Here is an 18825-nt window from a genome sequence, read left to right as displayed (position 1 = left end):
ACCAAAGCCTCAATCATTGAGGTAAATAATATTTAAAGACCTATTCAATGCAAAAAATTCATGATGAACAAAATATCATAAATTTAAAGATAGAATGGTACTATTACAGCCTGAATAGAAAAAAAAGAAAAAAGCAAACTGCTATATACAGGCTTTTTTAAAAATACGTTTCTTAATGGCTTTTTCCAGAACGTATTTGAAAAAATATTGAAAATTTTGCAAGCCTGTATTAAAACTCAGGACATTACTTAAAGGTTAAACATTCTATTTACATCAAAACTCAACTTTATTGTAATTTTACTTTCCTGGCTTTAATGGAAGTAAATTCATCAATAATATTCTCGTTAAAACTATTTAAAAATACATTAAATAGCACAGGAAACTATACTGAATATTATGTAATAACTTCTAAGGGAAAAGAATCTGAAAAAGAATATATATATACACACATGTATAACTGAATTGCTGTGCTGTGGCTTCCCTGATGACTCAGAGGGTAAAGAATCTGCCTGCAATGCGAGAGACCTAGGTTCCATCCCTGGGTTCAGAAGATGCCCTGGAGAGAGGAATGGCTAACCACTCCAGTATTCTGGCCTGGAGAATTCCATGGACTGTATAGTATATGGGGTTGAAAACAGTTGGACACAGCTGAGTGACTTTCACTTTCATACCCAAAACATACCTGTGGAGTGCTCCGTTGCTCAGTCGTGTCCAACTCTTTGGGACCCCATGGACTGTGTGGCCTGTCAGGTTTCTCTGTCTACAAAATTTCTCAGGCAAGAATACTGGAGTGATTTGCCATTTCCTACTCCAGGGTTTCTTCCTGACCCAGGGATCAAACATGCATCTCCTGCACGGTCAGGCAGATTCTTCAACACTGAGCCACCTGGGAAGCCCATCTTAAACTTACACTATATTGTAAATCAACTATGATTAAAAATTTTTTTAAATAAATGAAAATAAAATAACTCTTCTACAATAAATAAATACACAAAGTAAAAATACATTAAAAGATATACAGAGGGATATATATTTTGCCTTTTGCCTCTGGCTCCAAAATGGTGAGGCATAGCATTATTGGATCCTGTTTCTATTTAAAATGTTGATATCCTGTTCATCATTGGTTTTTCCATTAACTTTTCATTTTAGAAATCTTTTATTATTTATTTTAATAACTTAATTTTTTTGGTGCCTCTTTAAGTTTTGCACCAAAGACAACTGACTACTTTGCCTTAGACTAGTCTCACCTTGTGAGGGACACAGACAATAAACATTAGATATAAAACACTGGTAAGTGATATAGAAAATTAGAAAGTGAACATCCCTGGTCAAAAATAATTAGTAGAACAGGGCAAAAAAAGGGGGGGATAAAAGAGGGAGTAATTTTCAGTTTTTAATGGAATAATTCAAATACACATCTAAGAAAACTAACAATTCCTTAATGTCAACTGATATCAAGTCCATATTCAAATTTCCCCTATTGTCCAACTGTCCTTAGAATGTTCTTTCAATCTAGAATCCAATCAAGGATAACATATGCATTTGGTTCTCATATCTTTTTTATTTTAATTGAAGTACAGTTGATTTATAATTTTGTGTTTCAGGTATACAGCAAAGTGATTCAGCTATTTTCTTTCAGATTAAATTCATCTCACATGCTAGCAAAGTAATGCTCAAAGTTCTCCAAGCCAGGCTTCAACAGTACGTGAATTGTGAACTTCCAGATGTTCAAGCTGGATTTAGAAAAGGCAGAGGAACCAGAGATCAAATTGCCAACATCCGCTGGATCATAGAAAAAGTAAGAGAATTCCAGAAAAACATCTACTTCTGCTTTATTGACTATGCCAAAGCCTTTGTGTGGATCACAATAAACTGGAAAATTCTGAAAGAGATGGGAATACCAGACCATCTAACCTGCCTCTCGAGAAATCTGTATGCAGGTCAAGAAACAACAGTTAGAACTGAACATGGAACAACAGACTGGTTCCAAATCGGGAAAGGTGTACAGTCAAGGCTGTATATTGTCACCCTGCTAATTTAACTTATATGCAGAGTACATCATGAGAAATGCTGGGCTTGAAGAAGCACAAGCTGAAATCACAAACTGGGAGAAATATCAATAACCTCAGATATGCAGATGACACCACTCTATGGCAGCAAGCGAAGAACTAAAGAGCCTCTTGATGAAAGTCAAAGAGGAGAGTGAAGAAGTTGGCTTAAAACTCAACATTCAGAAAACAAAGATCATGGCATCTGGTCCCATCACTTCATGGCAAATAGATGGGGAAACAATGGAAACAGTGAGAGAGTTTATTTTGGGGGGCTCCAAAATCACTGCAGATGGTGACAGCAGCCATGAAATTAAAAGACACTTGCTCCTTGGAAGAAAAGCTACAACCAAACTAGACAGCATATTAAAAAGCAGAGACATTACTTTACCAACAAGGGTCTGTCTAATCAAAGCTGAACTTCAGTGTTGGAGAAGACTCTTCAGAGTCCTTTGGACTGCAAGGAGATCCAACCAGTCCATCCTAAGGAAATCAGTCCTGAATATTCACTGGAAGGACTGATGTTGAAGATGAAACTCCAATATTTTGGCCACCTGATGTGAAGAGCTGACTCATTTGCTGGGAAAGATTGAAGGCAGGAGGAGAAGGGGGTGACAGAGGATGAGATGGTTGGATGGCATCACTGACAATGGACATGAGTTTGAGTAAACTCCAGGAGTCGGTGATGGACAGGGAGGCCTGGCACGCTGCAGTCCATGGAGTCGCAAAGAGTCAGACATTACTGAGTGACTGAACTGAACTGAGTGTCCAAGAAGTGAAGTTTGGTAAGGCATTAAGTATGACTCCAAGGTGTTTGGCCTCAGATATTAAAAGGATGAATTTGCCATAAACTGAAATGAGTAAGGTCATGGTTAGTACAGGTTTGGGTTGCAGGGAGAAGTATAGTTGTTTCAAACATGTTGAGTTTCTGTTGTCTATTGGTCATCCAAGTGGAGATTTCAAGTAGGCAGCTGACAACATCTGGAATTTGGGAAAGAGGGTTGGGATGGGGATATAAATTTGTGAATACGTAGCATAAGTTGGTATTTAAAACTACTAGATTGGATAAAGATCACAATGAGTGCAAACAGAGAAGAGAACAAAGAGCTGACCCCTGAAATTCCCCAGTATCAAGAGATCAGGAAGAAGAAAAACACCTAAAAGAGAAGAAGACAGAACAGGGACTTCCTTGGTAGTCTAGTACTAAGACTCTACTCTACCAATGCAGGGGACCCAGGTTCGATCTCTAGTCGGGGAAACAGATCCCATATGCTGCAACTGAAGATCCTGCATGCCTAAAGTACAGATCCCATGTGCTGCAACTAAGACTTGATGCAGCCAAATATATAAATATTTTTTAAAAGGAGACTGAGAATGAATAACAAGGAATTATGTCAAGGAAGACAGTGATCAATGGTGTCAACTATTGTGCACATACAGATCAAGCGTATGTGAGATAAGAATTAAACAATAGCTTTACTAATGTAAAGGTGAACAAGGCAGTCGGTATTGGTGGAGTAGAGGAGTGAAAACTTGTTTGGAGTTAATTTAAAGAAAAAATGGTAAGAAGGTACTGGAGTTTGAGGAGGTATGAAATAGTTGTCTAAAACAGTGGAACAGAGAATAAGTAGGAGGTAGTCTTGTTGCCTCCTAGCAAAAAGTTCCACTTGAGATTCACGTTCATTGAAGTGAGAATAGTCCTTATGCTGGTATATTTTTCTCCAGCCATGTGCCAGTGTCGGTATACATGAGGAACAGATGAAGATTAACCAGGGTTTTTGTTTTATCAAGGAGTACAATGAAATGAGAGGGGGTAATGAGTCAAAATTATGTGCAAGAATGATCAAGAATGCTCCATGATATTTAAGACAGCCAGAGAGGGTATCCTGAGAAGAGAAACAAACAAACAAAAAAAGATTATAAGGTCAATGCACTGGAGGTACCAGTATAATTGGGGTCCTTAGAGATACAAGATCTGTAGTCAGATAATGGGATACAGAAAATTGGGTTCACAGTGGAGTTAGTATATAATACTTTATATAATCCATATTTTTGCTTTATCAAAACTTTTAAAAACCAATGGTAGGTAGGTGTTTCTTATATTTTAGTACAAAAAGATTCTCTTACCTCTGATGAAGAAGGTCGAGTTGGACTGAGGGACATATTCACCAATGTCTGAATAGGGTAATTATCAGTTGGAATTTTGTAGCGTTTTTAAAATTTTTTTCTTCATTTAATATTTAATAAAGGTTATAACAGATTTTTGGTTTGGCTTGCTTAAGTTATATCATTCCACTCATTTCTGGTCTTTGATTCATTCAAAAAGTAAACAGAAAAAAAAAAGGCTTTAAAATAGAGTCAAAATGAAAACTTAGATAAGAATGCAATCTTATAATAATAATCTAAAATGACATACTACTGATAAGTAGGGCTGGTAAATGCAAAGAAAATCATATATCCCATACAACAAAATGGTAAATTATTAATATAGTAGACTTGTGACTAGAATTCTTTTTACTAAATAATTCATTTCTCTCGGTCAAAAATTAAGGTTAATATATATAGCTTTTTACATAAAGTAGAAATACACTTTTGGAAGTAGAAGGACTAAAACTATAAAAATGGCTGCCGTGAAGAGTCGGACACGACTGAGAGATTTCACTTTCACTTTCGTGCATTGAAGAAGGAAATGGCAACCCACTCCAGTGTTTTGCCTGGAGAATCCCAGGGACAGCAGAGCCTGGTGTGCTGCCGTCTATGGGGTCGCAGAGTCAGACACGACTGATGCAACTTAGCAGCAGTAGCAGCAGCTGTTCAGTCGCTCAGTCGTGTCTGACTCTTTGCAACCCCATGGACTGCAGCACACTAGGCTTTCATGTCCAACACCAACTCCCAGAGCTTTCTCAAACTCATGTCCATTGAGTCGGTGACGACATGTAACCATCTCATCCTTTGTCATCCCCTTCTCCTCCTGCCTTCAATCTTTCCCAGTGTCAGGGTCTTTTCTAATGAGTCAGTTCTTTGCGTCAGGTGGCCAAAGTACTGGAGCTTCAGCTTCAGCATCAGTCCTTCCAATGAATGTTAGGACTGATTTCCTTGAGGATTAACTGGTTTGATTTCCTTTCAGTCCAAGGGACTCTGAAAAGTCTTCTCTAACACCAAAGTTCAAAAGCATCAATTCTTTGGTCCTCAGCTTTCTTCATGGTCCAACTCTCACATCCATACATGACTGCTGGAAAAAACAAAGCTTTGACTATATGGACCTTTGTTGGCAAAGTAATGTTTCTGCTTTTTAATATGCTGTCTAGGTCTGTCATAGCTTTTCTTCCAAGGAGCAAGTGTCTTTTAATTTCATGGCTGCAGTCACTATCTGCAATGATTTTGGAGCCCCCCAAAATAAAGTCTGTCACTGTTTCCATTGTTTCCCCATCTATTTGCCATGAAGTGATGGGACTGAATGCCATGATCTCTGTTTGTTTGTTTTCCCTAAGCCAGATTTTTCACTCTCCTCTTTCACTTTCATCAATATGCTATTTAGTTCCTCTTCACTTTCTGCCATAAGGGTGGTGACACTTGCATATCTGAGGTTATTAATATTTCTCTGGGCAATCTTGATTCCAGCTTTTGCTTCATCAAGCCCAGCATTTCAAATGATGTACTCTCCATATAGGGGCTTCCCTTGTGGCTCAGCTAGTAAAGAATCCGCCTGCAGTGCGGGAGACCTGGGTGTGTGATCCCTGGGTTGGGAAGATCCCCTGGAGAAGGAAAAGGCTACCCATTCCAGTATTTTGGCCTGGAGAATTAAATGAATTGCATAGTCCTTGGGGTCACAAAGGACTGAGCAACTGAGCAACTTTCACTTTCACTCTGCATATAAGTTAAATAAGCAGGGTAGCAATATACAGCCTTGACGTATTCCTGTCCCAATCTGGAACCAGTCTGTTGTTCCATGTATGGTTCTAACTGTTGCTTCTTACCTGCATACAAATTTCTCAGGAGGCAGGTAAGGTGGTCCGGTATTGTCATCTCTTTAAGAATTTTCCATACTTTGTTGTGACCCACACAGTCAAAGGCTTTCGTGTAGTCAATAAAGCATAAGTAGATGTTTTTCTGGAACTCTCTTGCTTTTTCAATGATCCAAAGGATGTTGGCAATTTGATCTCTGGTTCCTCTGCCTTTTCCAAAACCAGCTTGAACATCTGGAATGTCACAGTTCACGTACTGTTGAAGCTTAACTTGGAGCATTTAGCATTTTGAGCATGACTTTGCTAGTGTGTGAGATGAGTGCAACTGTGTGGTAGTTTGAACATTCTTTGGCATTGCCTTTCTTTGAGATTGGAATGAAAACTGACCATTTCCAGTCCTGTGGCCACTGCTGAATTTTCCAAATTTGCTGGCATATTGAGTGCAGCAGTTTCACAGTATCATCTTTTAGGATTTGAAATAGCTCAACTGGAATTCCATCACCTCCACTAACTTTGTAGTGATGCTTCCTAAGGTCCACTTAACATCACATTCCAGGATGTCTGGCTCTCGGTGAGTGATCACACCACCGTGATTATCTGGGTCATTAAGATCTTTTTTGTATGGTCCTTCTGTGTATTGTTGCCACCTTTTCTTAGTATCTTCTGCTTCTGTTAGGTCCATACCATTTATAGGTGTATGAGGCTTGCCCTATGGCTCAGCAATAAAGAATCCACCTGCAATGCAGGAGACACAGGTTCAATCTCTGGGTTGGGAAGATCCCCTAAAGAAGGAAATGGCAACCCAGTACTCCAGTATCCTTGCCTGGGAAATTGGATGGACAGAGGAGCCTGGCGGGTTACAGTCTATAGGACTGCAAAAGAGTGGGTCACAACTTAGTGACTAAACTATATATATATATATATATACACACACACACGTGGCAATTTATCAGTTAAGAATTAATGGTAATAATCTATAATAAATACAGCACATGGGTATTCATTAACTAGTATGCCAATTGGGAGACTACAACTTTCATTTTTAGTGGATGCATTAAAAATTTGATATTTTAATTCAGAACTAATTTTTGATCAATTGAACTCAAGACAGAGCAATCAAGACCTGCTTTACTATTAATATTATCCTAAGGTAATCTGTCCTACTATAATAGCCCTTCTAAAGGAACAGCAAACAAGTCATGTGTTGAGCTACAATTTCCTCTGTCATTTCTGACTGGATCAATACTAAAGACAAATCTTGGCTGCTGGAGACAAAGTGACCTGATATGAAACGATGAATCCTTTAGGAATTAGAACTGGGAGAAGAGCTCAAGATTCAAGTATATAATTAGTAGATACTGAAGCAAAACCAATGTAGAAAGGGAAGTCCTGAAGTAGTATCATATTCATGAGGCAAGCCTATGTTATGAGAAAGCTGTAATTATTTGTAAAGCACAATAGAAAAAGAGATCAAGTCTAGAGACAATGACTAATTGAACTGGTAAGTGAGATGCCAATGAAGAGACACATAGGTGATTCATGTTTATAGCTAAGCTCTAGAGGAGTCATAATTTTTTTTGCCTTTGAGGTCCCTAACTTGTATCTGCTCCCAGTTTGGCCTATCAATGTAACAGTCCGTTTTTGTTTTTTTTTTAATTTCTATGGGATAACTGTGTCCACTACTCCACTACTCTGTGTTGATCTTTACAATTATCTCTTCATTGCTTGAGGTAACTTGAGTAAATGTTTTCTATCAAAGGCTTCATTAGCTTCTTTAGATATGCTTAGAATTTGCAGTTGATCTTAACCAAATCACATTTCACATAGTTAACTCCTAACATAGTCTCTGGGGTTTTCAAATTATTTACCTATTATTAATTAGCTAATGAACAAAATAATGGCAATCCAACTTAAAAAAGACAGTGGATAACCAAATGATAATAGTATACTAATCTTTCATTTATTGCATCCTTTTGCTTTATGATCCCTCCCCACCCCCACCAGGAACGGAAAATTTGCTTTATCTTACATATTAAATCCTGTCAACAGGTTTTGGGTGCACAACAGTGAATTACTGAAAAGGATCTCAAGGTCACAATGGGCCTCAGTAGGAAAGAGTACCTAGTGAACTGTGGCTTTGAGACTTCTTGGTTGTGCGTGTCCGACTCTGTGCGACCCCAGAGATGGCAGCCCACCACGCTCCGCCGTCCCTGGGATTCTCCAGGCAAGCACACTGGAGTGGGTTGCCATTTCCTTCTCCAATGCATGAAACTGAAAAGTGAAAGTGAAGTCACTGAGTCGTGTCCAACTCTCAGTGACCCCATGGACTGCAGCCCACCAGGCTCCTCCATCCATGGGATTTTCCAGGCAAGAGTACCGGAGTGGGGTGCCATTGCCTTAGGATTCTCTTGGTTAATCAAACTGTTTTTACAACAAGCCTGTCTTTAACTACCTGAAAAATGAACTTTTATGTCTATAAGGTTGATAAGGTCTTTGAAGTACTTTAAACTGTTGTGGAAATTCAAAGAACATGGCTTGTTCAGGAGAGATTTTTGACTCATAAGCTGCATTTATGGGTAATCACTTCAGATGGTAATGAACTTAAAATGAACTTTTTTTCCTTCTCTCCTATACTGAATTAAATTGTTTATTAGATAGACACTAGATAAAAACTAAGAAGAAAGGATTGGACTACATACTCCCTGAAATCCCTTCTGGCACTGACAGTTCATGGCTCTTATGAGTTTAGAAGTGTATTCTATAACTACTGTGAACATGGAACCTTCTTTGAGTAAATATATTTGTTTAACTGTACAAACCTATAAAGCATGAATGAGATTAATTAACAAGGCACAAAGGTCAGATAATTTGAAATACTACTAGGGAAGAGGGAAAAGAGACATTTACTGAGATACTTGTCATACTCTTTACATATAAAATTTCATTCAGAAAGACAATTCTGCAGAGTAAGCTTTATTATTTCATTTTGAAATGAGAAAACAGAAGCTCAGCAAAGTGGCCTGCCCAGGGAAACCAAGGTAAGAGACAGAGACAGAATTCAAACTCTGGTTTATAGTTCCAAACAAACTGTACATTGCTGTGAAGTGATTTAAACTGTTTTACAAGTTAGGTTTTGTTGAGATAGAGCACACGACATACAGATTTTCTCACTATACAAAACAACTGAAATGCATTAATGACGAAATTATCCACGTTTCTAGAAAATATTAGTGTATTCATTGACGGATTATACCATAGAACAAGAAACATCTGTCCTAAGTGCGTGACATACGTTCCCATGGGTGAAACATGCAGTGGCTGAGCCTCTTTTGCTTAGTCCCATCCTACTATTTCTCCTGAAAGCTCCTCTGAAGGTCAATTTCAAGCATCAGGTAATAAGCTACACTTAGAGCAAACTTTCTCAAAACAGAAAGTTTTTATTTCTTCAAGTAAAATAAACGTTTATCCACCAAATGAAATGGACAAGAAGAGATAAATATAATTTTTAGTCAGCACCTTGGCTTCTTCACAATCGTTTCTAGAAAAACTAGAGGTAAGAGGCGCCAGAAGCCAAACCTTGTGAAGATCCCCTTTTCTCTGGCGAACCAGCGCCCTCGCCGCCCGCCGCCCGGCTCCTCTCGGTCGGTTACAGAGACCTCGCGCCCTCCTTCGGCCTCGGGGGTCTGTCGGTGGGAAGCCATCTGCGGAAGGGCCGCCCGTTGGACAAAAACGGGTCATTTAGGGACGCGTCCCTAAGGGGACAAGGTGCCAGCGACTCAAGCCCATACTTCTAGCTCCTACGCCTCAGTGGGGCTCTCCCTTCCCTTTCCTCCATCTCTGCCGCCAACTCCGCCAGGACACTGGAACCGCCTCGTTGTCCCGCCACCATGACTGTTACAAAGTCTCTCAACAATTGACTTCCCTCACCGCTCCTCTTCGGAATCCCTTTCGGGGCTCGCAGGATAACTACGACCTCTTTCCTTACCTCTCCCAACTCTGCCTCTAGGGAGGGGGAGGACGGAGAGGAGGGGCGTCCGTTCCAGTCGGCGTCGCGTAGCTGCCGCGCCCACCGGCCGCTCCGCCCCTTCTCGCTCCCAACTCTCCCCTCGCCCTCGGAGGCTCGCGCTCCCTTTCGGGTGTGGAGCCAAAACGGCGGGCGGAGGAGAGCGCGCATGCGCGTTGAGGGTGGAGCCGCTGGGTAAAGGACCGGAAACTCAAGAGACAAAGTTCCGAGCCTCACCCCCAGCCCCGCCGACTGGCCCAGCGGACCCACCGCAGAGCTGCCGACGGCCCGTGGATCTGCCATCCTTTCGACTGCGCCATGTCTGGTTCATCCAGCGTCGCGGCCATGAAAAAAGTTGTTCAACAGCTCCGGCTGGAGGCCGGGCTCAATCGGGTGAAGGTGAGCGGGGGCGGGTGGCCGAGGGGGAGGGGAAGGCGGGGAGGTGGCGGGTGGGATACTGCAGGCGAGCTGACGCGGCGCCCGCGACTCGCCCCTGGGGAGGACGCCGGCGCGGCGGCCGCGATCTCGGCCAGCTTTAAAGAAGTAGCGGCACGGGTCGGCGCTGTGGTTTGGGGGGCCGGTTAGTGCACCCTTACGCCCCAAGACGGTTCAAGGCGGGCTGGCCCCGGGTTAAACGGCCGCTTTCCGCATTCCGGCCCTCGTCCCTGTCTCTCCCTCCCTCGGCATTGACTCCGCGGCTGGGCTCCCCAAGAGCTGCGCCTCCGCCCGCGCCTTTCCCGGCCCTCGCTACCGTTTCCCCGTTTCTTGTCACCGGACGGAGTTTTATCCGCCTTTTGATTCAGAACAGAAGTATTTTTTCATGTCAGAACTTTCCCAAATCCACTCCCTTTAGTAGTCGAGTCTTAACTTCCAGCTCCACTTATTCACCGAACATACACTTGAAAACGAATTCTTGCATAACTTTAATTGTAGGTTAAAGAAGCCTGTTTTGGAAACGTTTACTGTGTCTAAGATTACCACCGGTGCCCTGCGCAACCTCGGACAAAGCGTGCATTTCATATCTGTTTTGCACTTTGCTGTGATCTGACCTTGGGCATATCTCCTGGTCTGCATACCCGAAAAAGTAATTAGGGTGGACCAGTGTTATTTATTTTGGCGTCTGGTTAGTAGCATTGACCTTGTCCTGGGGTATTTACTTTGGGGAAAAAGTCGTGTGTGTGTGTGTGTGTGTGTGTGTGTGTGTGGATATGACAAGCTGACGTTAAGTGCTATTCAAGGTTCTTGATTTTTTAAATCCTTCGTGGACTGGCTTCTTTCTGGTGCACTCGGTTTACATGTGAAACACTGTAATTAGAAAAGAAACAGGGAAGAATATATGATTTGATTCTTTACTCATCACACTAGTTTTTACTTCCCCTTGCAGTGTTTTATGTTGTAAGAGTCTCTCCCTTTACCTATTTCCTTATGTAGAAATGCCAGGAACCTAGTTTACTCAGTTGTGGTCATCTCCGGAGGGAAGGGAAATTCCCGTCAATCTTGGGATGGGATTCCCCTCCTTTCCTGTCCTTAAAGTGCTATAAACGCCTTTGCTGTGTTGAATCCATTTCTCTAATTTCCAGATTCTTACCTCATCCAGTGATTAATGGTTAGCCTTGCCTGGATTTAACTCTGAAATCATTGTTATTATTCAGGTGTGCCTTCATCTTAGGTTGGAGTGGCCCAGGAAAGAAAAAAATGAGAAGGGGGGGGCAAAAAAAAAAAAAAAAGGCTGATTGAAAGCAGAAGTGTTAAGTAGGGGTATTTAGTTCCAGTCTTAAAAGAAAATGAGTGTACTCTGAGGTGAAAGTGAAGTCGTTCAGTCGTGTCCGACTCTTTGCGACCCCGTGGACTGTAGCCCACCAGGCTCCTCGTCCATGGGATTCTCCAGGCAAGGATACTGGAGTGGGTTGCCATTTCCTTCTCCAGGGGATCTCTTTACCTTAAAAACCCTAGCCCCTGCAATAACTCTCCAGCGAGGTGCCTTCCTCCAGTACTAAAGGTTTTGGTTGGAATCATTAAAGCCTTCACCAGGGTTTGGTTATGGAAATCTCAAGTCTAAATGCCAGGGCTGTGTTTAGCAAGGAGGAAAGCACCTCACCTTGGGGGAATTTAAATGAGCTTTACTTTGGACATGTTGCAAAATGTGGTGAGTTAGATTTCATTTTGTGTTTCTGTTTTACCCATGACTTTTACAGAAGCTTTTGTAGTGACATTTTACTTTTGAATTAGCACGAGTTTATTTTTTAAAAGCCTTTGTTTGAGTAGTTAATAGAAATTACCACAAATGCTTGACAAACTTCCCCAGTGTTGGTGACCATACACTTTGTTCCCAACCCAGGGCACTTTTGAGAGTGAAAGAGGGCACTGATAATTATGCCAGGATTATAGGGTTTCAACCTCTCTGATGGTTATTATTATAGTGTCTTAGGGGCTGGCAGCTTGTTTGAATTTTAAGCCTTTGTCTCCACTCTCCCCATTGATTGGAATTCTCACTGGTTATTTTCTCACTGATAGTTCCTTGGCTGGATCTCTTGTCACTGAGATCCCAATTTAAATGTCACCTCCTTGAAAACACTTAGCCACAGGTCCTGATCTAACAAACTATTCTGTTTTTTTCTGCAGATCATCTTGTCTCTTTTCATCTGAACTGTTAGCTCTAACAGGGACCTGGTTGTTCTTACATATTCTCAGGGCCTAGAATTATATTTGGCACATAGTGGTGATGAGAAGTTTGTGAAAGGGAGTTTAAGTTGGGAGTCTGCCTACATTTTTGGCAGAAAATTAACAGATTCTTTCTCATGTTTATGCTCAGTCATGTCCTAAGCATAAAGTCACAACTCTTTGTGACCGTATGGACTATAGCCCACAAGGCTCCTCTGTCCATGGGATTTTCCCAGCAAGAATACTGAGTGGGTTGCCATGCCCTTCTCCAAGGGATCTTTCCAGACTTAGGGATCAAACCCACATCTCTTATATATCTCCTGCATTGACATGTGAGTTCTTTACCACTGAGCCACAGGGGAAGCGCAGTAGATTCTTTACTGCTGGTTAATGTGAATGAATGAAACCATGTTATAAGATAGTGAAAAATGATACCACTCTTCCCCCACTGTAGCTACACCTTTGAGGGGGAGCAGGGTGCCCATTTCTTGTACTTGGAACCCAAAACTACTTACACAGTTGCTAATAAATTCATGAAACTCTTTATCCTGGGCTGGTGTATAAACCAAACAGATAAGCAGATTCCAAGAAGAGTTTAGATTCATCTCACGGTGATGGATCCGTTTATCAGAAGCTGTCATCTGCAGAAATTCTTTGTATAGAGAGCACTTGTGATGCCCTTAGCTCCCTTTCAGAGGCTAAATATTACCCAGCCAGATTGGACACCTGTTCTTATCCTTCTTGTGGATAGTTAAAACAGAATACAATAAATGATTGCCTTCCCCATCTTCCTAAACCACAATTCAAGAGTTAGGATACTATATTTGAGGCATCCTTTAGTCATTCATATTATATATCTGAACTATTCAGTTTATTGTTTTGGTGTCCTGCACCACGCCTTAACAGAATATATATAAATAGTAGATGTTGAAGTTGGTATAAAGTTGTTTTATCTGTGAAACCACAGAAGTTCTGTAAGTCCTGTTTGAATGGCTTTGTATATATATATATGAAAATTATTAAGTCACATTTAAGGCAGTTTCTTAAAGGCAGGCTGCTCAGTAAAGTTCTTTAACTGAAGTTTGCTAATAATCAGCCTTTGAGTCACATGTCACTGAGCAGAAACTCATTGTCCAATTTTGTAACATAGAACAGCTGATGGTATGTAATACCAAGACACTCACAGCATTTTCTCAGTATACTGTTTTCAAGACAGAGTGATAGTTTACTAGCATTTTAATTTATCTTTACCCTATAATATCCTGTGTACTGCTTTTAATAAAAAAAAATTTGAGTACCTTCATGGTTACACTAGAACATCCTGTTGATTAGTAAACTAGCAAGATGTGCTATGCTTTGCAGATAAAATGGAGTTGTACTGTTTGTGCTTGTTTTATTTACATGGAGTGTTTTGACTGTATATGACTGTATATCAAACATATGTATATGTTGACAGTATATGACTGTTGATGAGCTTCCTGGTGGCTCAGTGGCAACGAATCCACCTGCCATGCAGGAGATGCAGGTTTGATCCCTGGGTCGGGAAGATCCCTTGGAGAAGGAAATGGCAACCCAGTCCAATATTCTTGCCTGGACATGGACAGAGGAGCCTGGTGGGTTTACAGTTGATGGGGTCGCAAAAGTCAGACATGATTTAGTCAGACACAATTTAGCCACCAAACAACAACAGTAAGACTGTTGACCTTCACTTAGTGTATATATTTTTTGAGTTGTTTATTGGCACATATTTTTATTTAAGATTTGAGAAAACTTTCATTAAAACACTGTCATCACCTCCTGCCCCCTTCCCCCACTGCTTGTTATATACAGGTTTCCCAGGCAGCTGCAGATTTGAAACAGTTCTGTCTGCAGAATGCTCAACATGACCCTCTGCTGACTGGAGTATCTTCAAGTACAAATCCCTTCAGGCCCCAGAAAGTCTGTTCGTTTTTGTAGTAAGACAGATCTTGACAAGGTAAGTTTCCTTAAATTAAAACAACAAAATTAGTAGGGATAACTAGTCAGGTTTCTTTCTTTGTAGCACTTTATAAGTTGAGCAAGCTCTTAGCATACTTTTGTTTTGCACTTGGATTTTCAAGTCTTTTTTGTTTTGTGAAGATTGATGAAATTTGCTGATTTAGTAATCACGAAGACTAGTTGTTTCTGTTTTATCAGAGGGTTAAGTAGAGGATTTAATAACCATAAGAGGATATAGGGGTTACTAGAAAATTTCACTATTGTGGCAAGCCATGTTATCCTTTATAGTATTGCCTAATGGTGTACTTTGGTGCCCCAAATACTAATTTTTTTGTACCTAGAAAATATTTAGACATTTAAAGAAATCTGCTGTGTTCATGGTGGTGACTTTTAAAATACTGTCAGTGGATTTGGATTAATTATGATCTACTAGAATAGCATAGACGGAGAAGGCAATGGCACCCCACTCTAGTACTCTTGCCTGGAAAATCTCACGGACGGAGGAGCCTGGTAGGCTGTAGTCCATGGGGTTGCTGAGAGTTGGACATGACTCAGTGACTTCAATTTCATGCATTGGAGAAGGAAATGGCAACCCACTCCAGTGTTCTTGCCTAGAGAATCCCAGGGACAGCAGAGCGTGGTGGGCTGCTGTCTATGGGGTTGCACAGAGTCGGACACAACTGAATCGACTTAGCAGCAGCAGCAGCAAAGCATAGAAAAGAAGTAGTGAGTGCAAACGGAGGAGATAGCTGCATAAGCTTACATAGTGCAGGCATTTGGAGTTGGAGACAAAAGGTTTTAACTTTATTCTTTTTAGGTAAAGATTACAAGAGAGGGAAATGAAGTATCTTAAGTTTATGGTGGGAGACAGTGGGTTGGTTTTCAGAGGATTAAGAAAATAAAATTTGGGTGGGTTTAAAGCATACTTCTATATGTTAACCTGTACCTTGCAGAACAGATGTCAGTGTGTACAAAAATGTATGTTAGTCCACAAGAGAGGTGGCAAGACAACATGATGTGTGGATAATTGAAAATGTAATCTGGCCAGATAGCATGATGTGTGGATAATTGAAAATGGAATCTAACTGTACTGCCTTCATGAAGTCATAGGACTTTAGTCAGAGCATTTACTTGTTATAAAGACAACGCTGTATATGTTACACACCCTCTGCAAATATTCTGACTCCTCACAGTGCCGGAAGCTGCTTCCTAAAATACATGTTGCATAGTTGTGCCCTCCCTAATTAAATTTAGTAGACTTGGGAGTGTCCAGGAAGTCTGTATAAGTAAAAGCATGTCTCTAGTAAATACCATGATTAGTTGAATTGGTTAAGGTTCCAAACCCAGAGGGGAAGAAACCACCTTTGAGTTTAAGGAAGTAATTCTTTTCAACATTCAAGCACCTTCATATTTAATAATTAAAAAGTTTTTTGCTTTTGGCAATTTTGAGAAATTCCAAAATTGTTATGGTTCTTCTTGTATTTTCTTTATAAGTTTATTTTCATTTAAAATACTGGTAAGTGTGGCTTCTTAACTGGCTGTTCATAGTTTCATTTCATAGAATACAGATCAGTGCCTAATTAACTTGGCTCTGGTTGGGATAAGAATCCAGATTTCAAAGTAAAATAATGGCTGTTAATCCTGGCAGTATAGTAAAACCTGCAGGTTTATGAATATTATGATTTGAAGTACTTCTGGCTAGGAGAAGTATTTGGATGTAAAAGCATTTCTTCTCAAACATGAATGTAGCTACAAATCACGGTGTTAAAACAGAGATTCTAAAACAATAGGTTTGGGATATTATACTGATGTTGGCTGTCCTTGGCACACTGAGTGGCATCGATGCAAAACATCTATATTTAAATCTGTATTTGTCTTCACACTCATAACTTTTAAAACTATGTGTGTAATTTAAAGCATAGATATTTTAGCAATAAATAGTCCAGAGTATTAAAATAGAATTTATCATGATTTGCACACCTAGAAATAACCACTGTTAACAGATGTTTCCTTTAAAGACAAAAAAAAATACAAATTATTGAAAAGTGATTATAGTGTGCAGTTTTGTTTTTTTGAAGTTGAATTTTCGTGTTTCATTTAATAGTCTGTAAATTCCCTGGTGGTCTGGTGCTTAGGCTTTGGTGCTCTCATTTAATAGTTTTTGTAAATGAGATTTTTCTGTGGTTATACTATAACTTAAATTATACTTTATCAAATATTGAGGTTTCCAAATTTGAGGCTACACTGAGGTGAACATCTTGGTACCTATAAGTATGCTCTACCCATTTCTTTAAAATAAACTTCTGGAGGTAAAGTTATTCTATAAGGAATGACATTTAAAATTTAATAACCTTGATAATATTGCCAAATTAAACTTTGCTGTTCCACCTGGAGTTTAAAGAGTACTTTTGGCTGAGCCCCTGCCAAACAGATCACAGACTGTTTGCTACTATTTCCTGCCTATCTCAGTTTTGTACTTTGCAAAACTTGAGGCTAAACATTTTCACCAGATTCTGTTTATGCTTCTTGTAAAACTTTTTATAATGAAGTAACAGAAAATTTTAAATCAGTATAAAAAACCAATTATTTACTACCCTGAATTAAATGGTTTACCTTGTTAGTTCTGAGCTGTGCAGCTTATGGGATCTTAGTTCCCCAGCCAGGGAGTGAACCTGGTCCCTAGACCAGAGTCCTAACTATTGGACCACAAGGGAATTCCCAACCTTGTTAATTTTTATAAAGAAATAAGATACTTTTTCTACCTTTCCATATAAATAACTTACTCTGGCGCTGTTATGCCCATGTATTTATTGTTTTATAGTTCTAAAATCCAGCTGTTATTTTTAAGGAATAACTATTAGTGCATTATTTTTGAGATTCGTGTTAATCCATAGATTGTTTAGTCATTTAAATTGTTGTATTCCCTCATGTTTATATACCTTAGTTTATTTATTCATTGTCCTATTGAGTTGCATTTAGGCTATTTGCAGTTCTTTGCTATTAAAACAGTGCTGCTGCTGCTGCTGCTAAGTTGCTTCAGTCGTGTCCGACTCTGTGTGACCCCATAGATGGCAGCCCACCAGGCTCCTCTGTCCCTGGGATTTCTCCAGGCAAGAATACTGGAGTGGATTGCCATTTCCTTCTCCTACTATAGTCAATATCTGTGTGTATATTTTTCTTTGTGTATAGATTTATGTGGGTAAATAGAAGTGATTGCATCTTGCTCTTCTCAGTTGTTGCTCATTTTCTAGAGGTGTTCAGATATCTCCCATCGTAAGAGATTTTTATATTAACCTTTTTAAAAATTAGAATCCGCAGTGTGTGGGTTTTTTTTTTTTTTTTTTTTTGATATATTGGCAAGTTACTCTTTAGGTCCTTTGATTCAGGCATGTTCTATCTGGTTTCTCATTTCTTATCCACCACCCCCCGTACCCACCCCCCCCAAAAAAACCAACTGGGATGTCTTAAAAAAAAAAAAAAAAAAAGGCTTAGTTTAATTGAAAGCACTTTATAAGTTGACATTCAAATAAATACCCTAAAAGTGATGTATTGTAAGATGTACTGCTACTCATAAAAAAAGCTATTGTTCTTATGATACCTTACCCTAATTCACTTTTTCCCTTTTTCCATTTCAGGTTTTCCAAACCACGTTTCATAAACCAGTGAATATTCAAAGGAAAGCTAAATTTGAAGCCTGTACAAAAGCCTCTCTGTAACGTGCCATACTATACAAACTTCTACTTTTGTCAGTCCTTAATGTCTACCTCTCTGAATATTCATAATTTTCTGTTTCACAAGGGCAATTATTTTATATACACTGATGGCAATATACAATAAAATACTTAGTATAAAAATTTTATGTATTAATTTGTTTTGAACACTTAAAAAATGAAAATTTCCCCATCATACTTTAAAGTGGTTAAATTTTCAGTGTTCTAACAACTCATCTCATAACTTTATGCCATGTATTTATAAGATTACTAGAAAATTAAAGACTGCAAAGTTATTTTTTTTAAGGTCAGGAGAAGGCTGCTAATAATACCAGTTTCTATTCATGAGTTACTTACATGGTTAACTTTTTAATAAACTCCTTTGTTGGGTGTTACTTTGTATTATTTACTTCATACTAGGTGGCTCTCCTAATAAGGATAGTAAAGACTAGACATAATTC

At 39.7% G+C, this 18825-nt stretch overlaps 2 protein-coding genes across 2 annotated transcripts in view; one reads left to right on the top strand and one right to left on the bottom strand.

The window, feature by feature from the left end:
• Positions 1-4262, bottom strand: part of SPATA1 (spermatogenesis associated 1) — a gene marked incomplete at its 5' end in the record, with an annotated part of 53920 nt that extends 49658 nt beyond the window's left edge. The window contains 1 exon segment of the mRNA XM_018046502.1: positions 4176-4262. Within this exon segment, the coding sequence (XP_017901991.1) occupies positions 4176-4262 (87 nt within the window).
• Positions 9722-18759, top strand: GNG5 (G protein subunit gamma 5). The gene is made up of 3 exons (XM_018045676.1): positions 9722-10415; positions 14508-14652; positions 18290-18759. Exons 1-2 carry the CDS (start codon positions 10335-10337, stop codon positions 14631-14633), a joined length of 207 nt encoding a protein of 68 aa, XP_017901165.1. The 5' UTR covers positions 9722-10334; the 3' UTR covers positions 14634-14652; positions 18290-18759.

Source organism: Capra hircus, chromosome 3 (genome assembly GCF_001704415.2).
Source record: "Capra hircus breed San Clemente chromosome 3, ASM170441v1, whole genome shotgun sequence".
NCBI lineage: Eukaryota > Metazoa > Chordata > Mammalia > Artiodactyla > Bovidae > Capra > Capra hircus.
Note: the sequence above shows the minus strand (reverse complement) of the source record. Positions and strands in the feature narration are given on the sequence as shown.